This window comes from Rhinoderma darwinii, chromosome 3, assembly GCF_050947455.1.
Source record: "Rhinoderma darwinii isolate aRhiDar2 chromosome 3, aRhiDar2.hap1, whole genome shotgun sequence".
Lineage (NCBI taxonomy): Eukaryota > Metazoa > Chordata > Amphibia > Anura > Rhinodermatidae > Rhinoderma > Rhinoderma darwinii.
Genome location: NC_134689.1, coordinates 320,285,994 through 320,299,403, shown reverse-complemented (window position 1 = coordinate 320,299,403; position 13,410 = coordinate 320,285,994). Strand labels below are relative to the sequence as shown.

The window sequence follows — 13,410 nt, the reverse complement described above, 5'->3', positions numbered from 1 at the left end:
CAGATCTTCTCAAATGTATAGGGATATCTCCTGCTATTATATCAAATTTGGTAGAGAGGAACATATTTATTAATAAGCTGAAGCCAGTGCACCAAATTTGGTTTTTCAGTAGCCTTCCAGGCCATAATAATGACCTTCCTGACGCAGAACGAAGTGAAACGGAAAAAAAACTTGTTATAACAACTCTGTACTACTTCATTCATAAAACCTGGGAGGCATATTTGATGGGTGAGAAGTCTTGCAAACTCAAAGTGATCATGGAGAAATTTCACAACTTCCGACCAAAAGGGAAAGACCTTAGGGCACAGCCATACACAATGGAGATATGTGCCCACCACAATCCGACATCGAAAACAGGAGTTGGAGGTTGAGGCACCTATCCTGTGGAGTCTGACTGGGGTGTAGTAGATACGGTGAAAAAACCTAGATTGGATTAAGAAATCCCAAGCACCACAGAATCAGAAAAGGAGAGCTCCACTTCTCTGCACTAATCTATGTCAGATCAGGGATATCTCCGTGCAACCCCGAAAATACTCTATTGAAGGGTCTAGACCGAGCAGGTTGTAATAATGCATGGGTGTGTGCAAGGAGTTTAGGAAGGTCTGGGACACCAAGGAGAAAATCCAGTTTGGAAAAACCCAACTCTGGACCCAACGAGCCAGACTGCGCAATGAAAGCAAGACGTAGTAGAATGTAATGAAAAAAAGTCAGTCCTTGAGATCTCATGCCAATCCACAAGTTCAGAGAAGGACACAAAACCAGTGCTAGCAGAGCACATTTGTCCCAGGAATTTAATCCCAGCTTCTGCCCACAGAACTGCCCCCGGCAGAAACTCAAGGTAGGGTAAACATGGGTTGGACCACAACGGAGTTGTAGGTGAGTGTGGAGAGGTTGCAGTACCCTGTAGCAAGAGATGAGCAAGTTTCCAGACCCGAGAAATGGTTTGGAGTGGAAGTACCACAGGACAGGAAGACTTGTACCTGTAGAGTAAGTTAGTAAGACTCTCATAGGAGCTCATAAGTGCCCCTGCTAAAGCAGTAGCAGCATTGCTCATATCTAGGTCAATCCACCAACTCGCAAACACCAATTTAGAGGCCAGATAGTAAAGGTATAGATTATTATTGTTATTATTATGTCTATGGGCCTGTAAAAGGTTGAGACTAAATCTAGGAGTTCCACCCTGCCAATAAAAGGAGCGTAAAATGCTATAAAGGTGACGGAAACATTTCTTGGAAAATAACATTGAGCAGGCTTGAAACAAATAGAGGAATTTACGTAGGTTAATCATCTTAAATAGGTTAATCCTGATGTATAGGGAAAGAGGGAAGAAATGCCAGGAGTTGAGTTGTCGTTCAGTGGATGCTATCAAAGGGTCCAGGTTAAGCACAGAGTAGTCTAGTAAATTAAGAGAAACCAAAACCCCAAGATATTTGAATTAAGTAGCCACTTGCAACTTGCAACGGAACAGGGAGAGTCTACAGTGAGCAGTACCGAGGGGAGAGGGGCAACATAACTGACTTAGACCAATTCACCAGTAGCACTGAAAACAAACCAAACATCTCAACAAATCCAATAGGGAAGGACCATCATCAGCCAGATATACCAGATTATCATCAGCATGTAAAGAGACTTTTTCAACCAGGGAGCCTCTAGAGATGCCCTGTATGGTAGAGGACTGGCGAATGGCCAGCGCTAGGGGCTCAATGGCAAGGGCAAATAAAAATGGGGATAAAAGACAGCCTTGTCGGGTACCATGTCCAGGCGGAAAAAAATCAGAGACATCTAGATTGGATCTTACCCGTGCTCTGGGCTCCTCATATAGTAGATGAACAAAGGCAGGAACTTTAGGGCTAAAGTTCAGTCGGGATAAATGATCCAGAGATATTGCCATTTAATGGAATCAAAGGCTTTACAAGGGCAGCAAAATATAATTCCCGATGTCTGGGTACTAGAGTATCACAACTAGTTTTATACCAATCACCCACCAAACCCTCTACACCTGGTGTTTTACCGGACGACAGGGATTTTATTGCGCTATGTCATCATCAGTGATTGGGGCATCTAATTTACAGGCCTGAGCAAAAGAGAGGCGCCACAGAAGTCCCTCCAGAAAATCTTCAATCTCCAGCAGGGGAACACTACACTTCGAACTATATAGAATACTATAGAAGTCTCAAAATTTCTGGTTAATATCTTTAGGGGCAGTATAAATAACACCCTACTGTGAGACTACAGATGGGATAGAAGCACTGGGGTGTTCAGAGAGCGACAAATATGCGAACAATTTGTCATTTTTATCCCCAAATTCTAAGGCCCTGTTCACACCGAGTTTTTTGCCGAGGAAACCATGTCGCAAACCACGGCAAAAAACATGTGAAATCGCCTCCCATTGATTTCAATGGCAGGCGGAGACGTTTTTTTGCCCGCGGCACTCATTCGCCGCAGCTGAAAAACGCGGCAAACGACGTGCAGGCAGGTCAAAATTTTTCTGCCTGCAGAAAACTCTGTGTGAACAGAGCCTAACACCGACACCTCAGTCGACAACATGCGCTTTTTAGTTTGCTCTTAGTAATGTTAAGGAATGCCCTCTGGGCGTCCGCCCATCTACGCTTGGAAGTAGGTAGCGGGTCAGCTAGATACTCTTGCTCAGCCTTTTGCACTTCTGCTGTCAGAGAAGCCTCAATATCCTTCTGTATGCCCCTTTGCCCAGCCACAAACGCCCCTCGCATAGTAGCCTTATATGCATCCCATTTAACTAGAGGATCTGTGTGAGTGGAATGATTAGCCCAATGTTCCTTGTGAACATTGCTAACTGCCATGGAGACCGCAGACAAATTTAACCATGACAGGTGTAATTTCCAGACTCGAGAGTCAGTCGGGGGCCCAACCATAACTTTATAGGAGAAATTGCCAGCAACAAATCTGAGGAAGCCATGGCAAGGTTTATTCTGGGAAACGTTTTATGGGCAGTAGAGTAATACATATACCATCTATCTGTAGGGAACTTCCAGTGCCAGACATCAATAAGGATAAGCACCAACGACCATGAAACAAGATGTACAGAGGCTGAGTCAGGACCACCCGTGTGATCAATAGAGGCATTAGGTATCGCATTGAAATCTCCAACACACAGGATTGGTCCCACAGGAAATCCTGCTAGCTTCCCAGTCACCAAATCCACCAGTGCCGGATCAAGAGGGGGATGGACATAGAAGTTAACTACAGTAAAAAAAACAACTAATATAATGAGCAGTGAACAAAAATACAACGGCCAAAATGGTCACACGCTACTTGAATCACCTGCAGCGGAATGATGACCAGAATACAAGGAGGGGGAGGGGTAGCGCATGCATTCATACACACACAACAAATAAAACAACAGCATCAGTAAAAAACATTGAAAATTTCCCAACGGTTAACCTCTGTCATGCACTAAATTGGAGTGCAGGCCTGTACCCACTAACTAGGTAACAAGAAGAGAACAGTGGTCCCTGACTAAGCTATTGACGGACTACCAAGTCTGCCTAGTCCCGAGGACCTGACCCAAACAGAGTAGAAAAATAATAGGTTATGTAAAAAACAATCTCAGAGAGACTGTAAGTCTAGCAACACACTTCTCTAAATGGCTAAGCAAATGGGAAAGCCAGTTCCGGTAAGAGAACAAGAACAGAAAAAGGATATTTGGACACGGCAGAAGGCCTCAATCGGGCAGGGCAGCCCAATTAGGCACAAAGAAAGCAGTCTCTATCCAGGCCGGTGCCTCAGCCAGAGTTGTAAAGAATCTGGCGGTGTGTCCATCATTATTTATAGCCCTTCTCAAGTAACCTCTTACGGGTCTCCGTAAACTAGATGCGTTATTTCCGTATAGCAACTGAGAAGTCGGAATAGAAGGAGACACGCTGGTTGTTGAAAAGGACATCTGATGGCTTGGAGAACAGCATCTCTATGCCGGAAATGCAAGACATGGAAGATGAGGTCGGGGGTGACCAGGGCAAGCCGGAACCCGGTGGGCACGTTCAATAGTAAAGAACGGGGAGAAAACTTTTGCATCAAGAATGTCCTTTAGCCAACATTCCAAGAATGCAACAGGATCTGGTCCCTCAGTTTTTTCAGGCAGTCCAATAATACGGACGATTTTCATAATAGTCTGCCCGCTCAACATGTCATTTGTTATTGTAAGTCCGCAATCTGAGTAGGTATCGGGGGTAGAACATCTTTCACATCAGAGAAACTGCACTCTGCCTCAGTGGCCATTCCGGAATTTTTTGCAGGTTGCAATATAAAAAAATCTTGCCATAGTTCATCAACTTTAGTGACAAGCATGGACTAGCATGAATTGATGGCAGTCAGTAATTCTGCAAACTTCATATCCAAGTGAGAGGAGGAATCTGGTGGGTCCTGAGGGTAGAACTGCCGTGGAAGACTCAGTGACCCATCAAACAGTGACAGAGAAGGTTCAGGGGAGTCAGCCGGGGGTAGGGGCTAGATCTAGAAAATTGCTCATGTTTTTTTGCCATACTGGCTTGTGTTTTAGAAAGTACTGCAGAGGTAGCCCTATATAACAGGGCATCCAGAGGTTGAGACGAGAGGTCCTCTATAGCAGATTCCTAATCAGAAGGGGCTCTAGGGCCCTCAACCAGGGACTTGCTCTTCCCTCTCCGCCTACCACAACCTATGGCAGAGTAGCAGGGTATATAACACAAGTAGGCAACAGCACACTTTTACAGAAAGTACAACTGAATATATCCTTGAGTCCCAAGATGGGGCAGTAGGCCCAAAAAATAGAGATGTAATATATCTTGTATGCTCCTAGTCCTTGGTACCTGAGGGTACCCTAATACTCTATCAGCATGTAAATGAGAGCAAACAGTAGAGAGTGCAGTATATGGTACAGGACCGGATGAAATGACCAGAATGGACAGTCTTTATATAACACTCACAGTTCAACAGTGGCCAGTGAATGCAGCTCCAGCCACCTACAATGCAAATACAGTTGTCATTGCATTGTCAAAAACTGGCAGCACCAGCACTCCCAGCAGAGGCAGGGAGAGAGAGCCCACACTGCGCGCAGTCCATAGCAGCTGCACCACACGCCGCCACGGTCCAGTAGAAATCTTGGCCTGATGAAGACGCAGGTTCTGCATTGAAACGCGTTGCCCTTCTTTTGCATAATAAATCTACCGATCATTATCACTCTGCTTATCCTTCCTTTTGAGTAGCGCTTTCCTATATCCAACTTTTAACATATATTTTTTTAAAAATATATATAAATTTAAATTGCTATTTCTCGCAGCACAATACAATTGATGCCGGCACCTGGATACTGAAAGCTGCAACCTTGTTTCAATACTGCCTACATCTCTAAGCTGTACCTGCCAGTACAAGCTTTTTTGGTGAGTGTAACAACTTACGTTCGCTATCTATTACCTTACCCATTAAGGTTTATCTTGCACCATGTGGCGCTGTGTATGTTTTTCTCTTCTCAGACACTATTAAGCTGGGTTCACACGAGCACATTAACGTCCGTAATGGACAGACGTATTTCGGCCGGAAGTCCCGGACCGAACTCCGTGCAGGGAGCCGGGCTCCTAGCATCATAGTTATGTACGATGCTAGGAGTCCCTGCCTCTCTGCAGGACAACTGTCCTGTACTGTAGTCATGTTTTCAGTACGGGACAGTAGTTCCACGGAGAGGCAGGGACTCCTAGCATCGTACAAAACTATGATGCTAGGAGCCCGGCTCCCTGCACTGAGTTCGGTCCGGGACTTCCGGCCGAAATACGTCCGTCCATTACGGACGTTAATGTGCTCGTGTGAACCCAGCCTAACGATAAAAGGCGCAAAATGTTTGCAGACCATTATTTACAGTCGGAGGAGGAGTTTAGGAGAGGGGATAACGGCAATGAACTTTTGATAGCAGCGGCCAGTGAGGGATAAGTAAAGTTCAATAGGTGAAATTCTGGTGACAGGTTCTCTTTAAGTGAAACAAGGAGCAGGAGGTCTTGTAGCACGACAGGCACTGGCGCTGACCTGAAGTGCACGCTACCCTGTGTCCCGCCAAAGCACCGCCAGGGAGGCTAAGTAGAGCAGCACAGGGATAGGAGGCCCAAAAAGTCCAGCACAAACAGCCACCAGGGAATGGCTAAGCAGGTTACCATGCAGACTCAGTTGCAAAAAGGTAGGATGGCAGCGTTTTACTCAGGATAAAGGGTCAGGGTGCTCATGAGCTCGGTGAAGCACGTCTGCTCAGGCAGACATCCGGCCACGGTCCCCCAAAGCTTATATATTTACACTTAAACTTACCGTCTTCTTTCTGGGTGTGTTTGAAGTGACGTCCATTAAATCCACCCTGTCCAAACAAAAATTATATGTAAACCACACATGAAATATGATGTAAAAACAGAAGTATAACTACAGAGGGTGCAGACGTTGCGATTGCAGCTGGGCCCCAATGTCTATGGGGCTCAACCACCCCTCTGCTTTATAAAAGAACAATACTATAATTGGCATTGGATAGTCAAGGGCCCTTTTACAGATTTAGCATTAAATCCCAGCAGTTGCATAGCTTTTGGGCTTGCAGTTGCAACCGGGCCTATAGGCCCCCCAACACCACACTAATGCTGACTGAGCTGCTACCAGTGGCATCGCACGAATCGAGCTGTCCCGGGACTTGGCAAAGATCTCTTCTACAACATGGACTTGTAATCTCACCTCCTCCCTCCCTGTTCTGTGCGGGAGCCCCGTTATTAGGGTATGTTGACACAGTATTTAGGTGTGGCTGAAAAAACAGTTGCTGAATTTGCATCCAAAATCCTGTTTTTCAGATTGCAGATTTTAAAATGTAAGCTGCTTTGGACGCTGTTTTTTGGCTCTTTTCTGTGAAAAAACAGCCCCAAATGTCTTGGGCGCTGTTTTTCCACAGAAAAGCAACAAAAAACAGCATCCAAAACAGCTTACATTTTAAAATCTGTTTTTTTTCAGCATTCCCATACTTTTCAATGGTCATTTGTGGATTCTGCGCCAGGACAGGTTAGTTGGCTTTTTTGTGTGAACTATGGCGCTAATTCCCATTGAAAACAATAGGAGCCAAAAGAGAGGCATCTTCCACGCTGATTCCAATGCTGAAAAAGCATTGGAATCAGCGTGCAAATAACACTGTGTGAACCTAGCTTTATAATGCATGGCGCCACCAGTTGCCATCACCATGATGCCGCTAATGCTCCTTCAGCTCGGGAGCCGCTGTTCCCTCACCCAACCCAGCGATGCCGCCACCACCACCACCAATACCCTGCCATGGACATGCACTAAAAGAAGAGGACACAGGCACACATTAAAGAGGAGCAAAACGTAAGAGGGCTCCACCCACATTAATCTGTTCATGGAGTACAAAAAGAAGTGAGAATAATATGTCACAAATGGTGAAGGCAGCGGCCTATATGATATTTCATTAATTGTGCAAAAACACTTTAAAATATTGCCTATATCTGCTATAGAGCAGACAGGCTCTGCATTTTATGGGGGTCTCTGGCTGGGACATATGGAAAACCGTTAGCTGCGACGTTCAAAGGTGCACTTTGGCTGAGGTTTTTATGAGGACACTGGCAGGGACTTCAAAGGGTCATCCGAAAACTGTGTCACAACTGATGTTCCTGTCCCTCATTCCCAACTTGAGAAGTTTGGGGATATGCAGAAGCCCACTTATTTATACAAGAGGAGAAACTTAATTACTTTAATATTCTACTACCTGGCAGTGTGCATATAATGACGCCACTCTTGTCTCCTCTTCTTAGAGTATGTGCTATGAGGGGCTGCAGACGGAAGGAGTAAGAATACGCACACTGCCACAGGCCACGATGTCAGGCAGCAGTACGTTAACGTTTCTCCTCTCCTCTCCTCTCCACTCAGTGCACAGCACGCTTCACATTTCTTTGGAAATAATGTTGGGCTGTCAGTCACTAGATATAACTATACATTTGAATTTGTGCATCTGGGCCCATGAGCCTTTAGCTACGCCCCTGAAGCCCAGGAGCTTCAAGTTACAATTTGGTGTAAAATAATGTAATGTACAACACAACATGACTGCTTTTTACAGTGTGAGTAAATTACAAAGATATTAAACATGTTTAATTAGCCAACAAGTCACTATCTAATCAGCAAGATCTGGTGTTTTGGTATATATATATATATATATATATATATATATATATATATATATATTTGCACTGTTTTATGTATTTGAGTACATTGTGTGCCTTACTTACTTCTTGGTACTGGGTAACTTTGGTATTTGGTCTTCTGAACGTACTGATCAGAAAATAAGAGAAGGTTGCTTTATTATTTACAGAAAATTTTCTAAAACTGTCAGACATTCCTGGGAACTATAACAGTAAGAGTGAGTTACTTATTATGTGGGTGACATATTTTAAATTGCGACTAACTTTTCAAACTTATGCTAATCTAATAATATACCTGATATATATCAACTTTGTAATTTACTTACTGGTAAGATGTTATTGATTTATCCAGGCATATTCTGTCTAAAGTTAATGCAACTAGGTGGCACCCTTCCTGTAATCTGCTGTCAACCCCTCGGTTGTCAAGCAAAATCCATCTCTAGTTACAGAGCAGAGGAGATGGACTGCTGGAAGTGGGGAGGTGTCTCTTTACTGTCTGTCCATACAAGTCTATGGAGAAGGGAGGGGGAAGCAGGAGGATGGAGCAAGAGTATAGAAAGAGACACAGACATGCTGCCCATAGAAGACTATAAAGAGGGATGAGGGGAGCAGGAGCAGAGTGAGAAAAAAAATCACAGATGAGCTGCAGCTTTCTGGTAAGTGTTATATCTCACCCAAGTGCTGGATTCTCAGCTACACTGCTCATTACTGGTGTATAATCTCCTCCATGCTACTGCATCTTCTATATTTATGTGATAGATAGAGATAGGAGAGTATGATTTTCTCTTCTCTGGGTGCAGTGTATAGGAGACATGATAGCAGTTAGGCTACACATACTAGCTCAGAGAAAACTGAGAATTAGAGATAGAGCCTGCAGAGGTTAAAACTGCTAAAAAAAAATGTCATATACAGGCCATATAATGGCCAGAAATAGTGTTATTCCTCACGTACACACATATGACAGCTTATTCTGAAAAGTTCGGTATGCTTTAAAGGGGTTTTCCAGTCTGGCCTGCTATTGATGTCCTATTCTGAGAATAAGCCATATATTTTTAGAAAATAAACCTTTAAATTCAATTTAAAGCAAAATTCCACTTTCACAGTGGAAATAAAAATACAAAGTAGAGTAAGTTTGCAAATACTTACTTGTAATTTATTATGTATTAATTTAACCCTTTTATGACCAGAGCAAAATTTCACCTTTTGGAATGGTGTGTTGTAAAGGTAAATTTTTTTTTCTTTATTAGTCTTCCCAAAAAAACATATTTTTCTTTTTTGGGTGACACTTAGGATTTTGTTTTTAATAAAATTTGAAGCTGATGTCGATTAATTAGATAGGTATTATTGAGAAAAAAAGAATTTGCTAATTTTTTTCATGTTCTGTTTTAAGGTAGTTTATTCAATGAATAATAATTACCGCAAAAAATGTATCCTTTAAGTCTCCTGTGCATAGCAATGCCAAATATGTGTACATCGTGTAACATATGACTTGCACCAAGAACAAACACCCTATTATAGTTTTAAATATATCTCTCTCCCTTAGCTTTTAGACGCAGCCTCTGCCCATGGGTGATAATCATCAAGGTATAGAATATTTTTAGTGAAGGCACAAAAACAGGTAGAGCTGGGGTAGAACATGCATAAATTGGTGGCCGGGGTAGTTATTGTATGTGTAGAATAAGACAAGAATGTATTAATGCCTAAGCACATGACGCCTGTGCAAAATGCGGTTGTGTCATGCTAGATGTCAAAAAGTGGTGCATGTGTGTTTGGATAGACCTTCACTTATTTTGGAGGGGCTTTTTATTTTTATATTTGTTTCCTTTTTTATTGTTTTTTTCCTCAATCAGTTTTATTTATTTTTTACATTTTACTAAATTAATTCGATTTTTACTATGGGGGTGCAGTTTAACAGACAAACTGATAACAGGGATCGAATGGTAATAGTCCATTAGATCACTGTTACCAGTTATCTGTATACATGCAGAGAAGTAACAGATTGCATCTTCTCTGCATGTCTACATGCCCCCTCTACACAGAGTTCCCTATCAACCACCTGAATGCAGAAGTGGTAGCTTCTGTATTTGGGAACACAGTGCTAAACATGAGCACTGTGTTCAGATATATTTAGTGACAGGAAACTGATTATTTCAGTTCCTTGTCACAGAACAGGATCGGGCTCTCCGTATAACAGCCCGATCCTGCAGATGGCACCAAAAAGAGCAGATAAATTAATGGGTTTCTGGCACAGGGACCATGCCATTAGTCCGTTAATATACGTGTGGTGGGCAGAAAGGGGTTAAAGTTATTTCCTGTTGTTTTCTCCACTCATATACGTAACTGCTTTCAATACTCATTAAAAATGTTGCTGGTTTTGTTGGGACCAGGTAGAGGTCTGAAATGTGACCTAACCGCAGAGTTCTAAAGTCTCGTACACATGGCTTTCTCCTGCAGAGTAAACAAAATAAATAGAAGGGGTACTAGCTCTTGGCGGTGGCTATCCTTGGCAGGGCGCAGATGAATATGCAATACGATATCAAATATATACAGTATGAAAACTATACACACTATAAGTATGTGGACACCTGTCAATCAACCCTAAATTAACTTGTTGGACATCCCATTCAAAAACCATATAGAGTTGGGCACCCTTTTGTTCTACCCCAGCCCTACCTGCTTTTGTGCCTTCACTAAAATGGTTCTATACCAGGGAGAGAGATATATTTAAACCTATAATAGGGTGTTTGTTCTTGGCGCAAGTCATATGTTACACAAAGTACACATATTTGGCAGTGCTATGCACAGCAGACTTAAAGAGGCTCTGTCACCAGATTTTGCAACCCCGATCTCCTATTGCAGCAGATCGGCGCTGCAATGTAGATAAGAGTAACGTTTTTTTTTTGTTTTTTTTTAAACGAGCATTTTTGGCCAAGATATGACCATTTTTATATTTATGTAAATGAGGCTTTCTAAAGTACAACTGGGCGTGTTTAAAGTTAAAGTACAACTGGGCGTGTATTGTGTGTGTACATCTGGCCGTTTTTACTTCTTTTACTAGCTGGGCGTTGTGTATAGAAGTATCATCCACTTCTCTTCACAACGCCCAGCTTCTGGCAGTGCACAGACACAGCGTGTTCTCGAGAGATCACGCTGTGACGTCACTCCCTTCCTGCCCCAGGTCCTGCATCCGTGTCGGACGAGCGAGGACACATCGGCACCAGAGGCTACAGTTGATTCTGCAGCAGCATTAGCGTTTGCAGGTAAGTAGCTACTTACCTGCAAACGCCGATGCTGCTGCAGAATCAAATGTAGCCTCTGGTGCCGATGTGTCCTCGCTGGTCCGACACGATGCAGGACCTGGGGCAGGAAGTCAGTGACGTCACAGCGTGATCTCTCGAGAACACGCTGTGTCTGCACTGCCAGAAGCTGGGCGTTGTGAAGAGAAGTGGATGATACTTCTATACACAATGCCCAACTAGTAAAAGAAGTAAAAACGCCCAGATGTAACGAACACAATATACGCCCAGTTGTACTTTAACTTTAAACACGCCCAGTTGTACTTTAGAAAGCCTCATTTACATAAATATAAAAATGGTCATAACTTGGCCAAAAATGCTCGTTTTTAAAAAAAAAAAAACGTTACTCTTATCTACATTGCAGCGCCGATCTGCTGCAATAGGAGATAGGGGTTGCAAAATCTGGTGACAGAGCCTCTTTAAAGGGAACCTGTCACCAGCATTCCACCTATTAAACCAGCAATACCTGGTGGTAGTGGGTGAAAAATCATTTCTATATAAATTATAATTGTCTTCTTAGTTGGCTCTGTAGCTTTAGTATTCAGTTTTTTAGTGTTCCCACACCGTATGCTAATGAGCATAAAAGAGTCATATCTTCGTTTGAAAAGTCATATCTTCATTCCTCAAGTCTTTCTGAGTTTCTCCCGCCTCCTTACTTTTGATTGACAGCTCCTCGCCTTCCCCCAGCACACAAAATCCAGTGCTTGTGCATTGATGTCCTCTTCTGGTGCACAAAGGGACACCGGATTATTACGATAAAAGGTGCAAAATGTTTGCAGGCTGCTTAAGGGCTGTGGTAATGGTGGGGTTCACCTACTAGTGTCACCCACTATTACCACCTCCTTTATATCAGGGTCACTAGGATTATGCCTAGCTTCCCTACCTTTCTTTTGTATTAACGTTAGTCTACTTGCTTTGCTACTAAGTGTATATGACTGCATAGTTACTAAAGGGTAATATTTATTAATACAAACAGTCGTCACACTTAGATATAAAATACACCAAACACAGTAAATAATCACAGTATAGTATCAGTGCATTCCAATACACATAACAACTTAATATGTATTGAATACACTGACCCTACACGTGGGACAGTATAAACAGGGTATTACAAACACTAATCTATACCACCACCCACTTACCTAACATAATTCACGATATAGCTTCAGCATAATTACTACACGTGCCACAGTACCAGTACAATATATTACAAGACTATACTAACACCCACCCGCTTAACTAACATACATACAAGTTACAGTGCACTCACTCATGCTTGCTTCTGTGACCCACCCCCACCTGGCTCTAACTTTCCCTATACACTCAAGAGGTTAAATACCAGGGGAAATCTGTACACCATGGAAGGAAAAGTGTTACCAGGGAATGGGGTTACGGGGGGAAGGGTAGGAGAGGGGAGAGAGAGGGGGAGGATACTTAGCAAATGTGGTTCCTAGGTTGTTGAGTCAGGAACAGAGAGCTGTAGGTGTCTGGTGGGCAGGAAGCAGGAGCAAGAGCGAGAGCAGTGTAGGACAGTTTATCCTTTTAAACTCTCCCATGCACTTCTGTATGACATCACATGCTCAAGCACGTGCAAGTGGGGGGGGGGGCACGGGACTGTTTATGGCTCCCCCCATGGAATCTCATTACCTGGTGGGGGGAAGGAAGTGAGAATGCATTGGATGTGTCCACTGTCTTCTCCCCCCTCCCCCGGAAGGCAGAGATACACACCTATCTCTGGGGGAATATCTGCACTCACATGTACATAGAAAACACTTCTCTTTACACAGACCGTTATTTACAGTTGGAGGAGGAATTTAGGAAAGGAGATAACGGTAATGAACTTTTGATAGCAGCGGCCAGTGAGGGATAAGTAAAGTTCAATAAGTGAAATGCTGGTGATAGGTTCCCTTTAAAGGATGCATTTTTAGGGTAACTAT

General features: G+C 43.2%; 1 protein-coding gene across 3 annotated transcripts in view; it reads right to left on the bottom strand.

The window, feature by feature from the left end:
• Window positions 1–13,410, bottom strand: part of RNF212 (ring finger protein 212) — a 68,487-nt gene that overhangs the window by 14,746 nt on the left and 40,331 nt on the right. For all 3 annotated transcript variants that reach the window (XM_075858250.1, XM_075858249.1, XM_075858247.1), the window contains exons 8-9: window positions 8,262–8,304; window positions 6,304–6,349 (exon numbers count right to left, since the gene is read on the bottom strand). In XM_075858250.1, coding sequence (XP_075714365.1) covers window positions 6,304–6,349; window positions 8,262–8,304 — 89 coding nt within the window. The remainder of the gene's footprint in view (window positions 1–6,303; window positions 6,350–8,261; window positions 8,305–13,410) is intronic.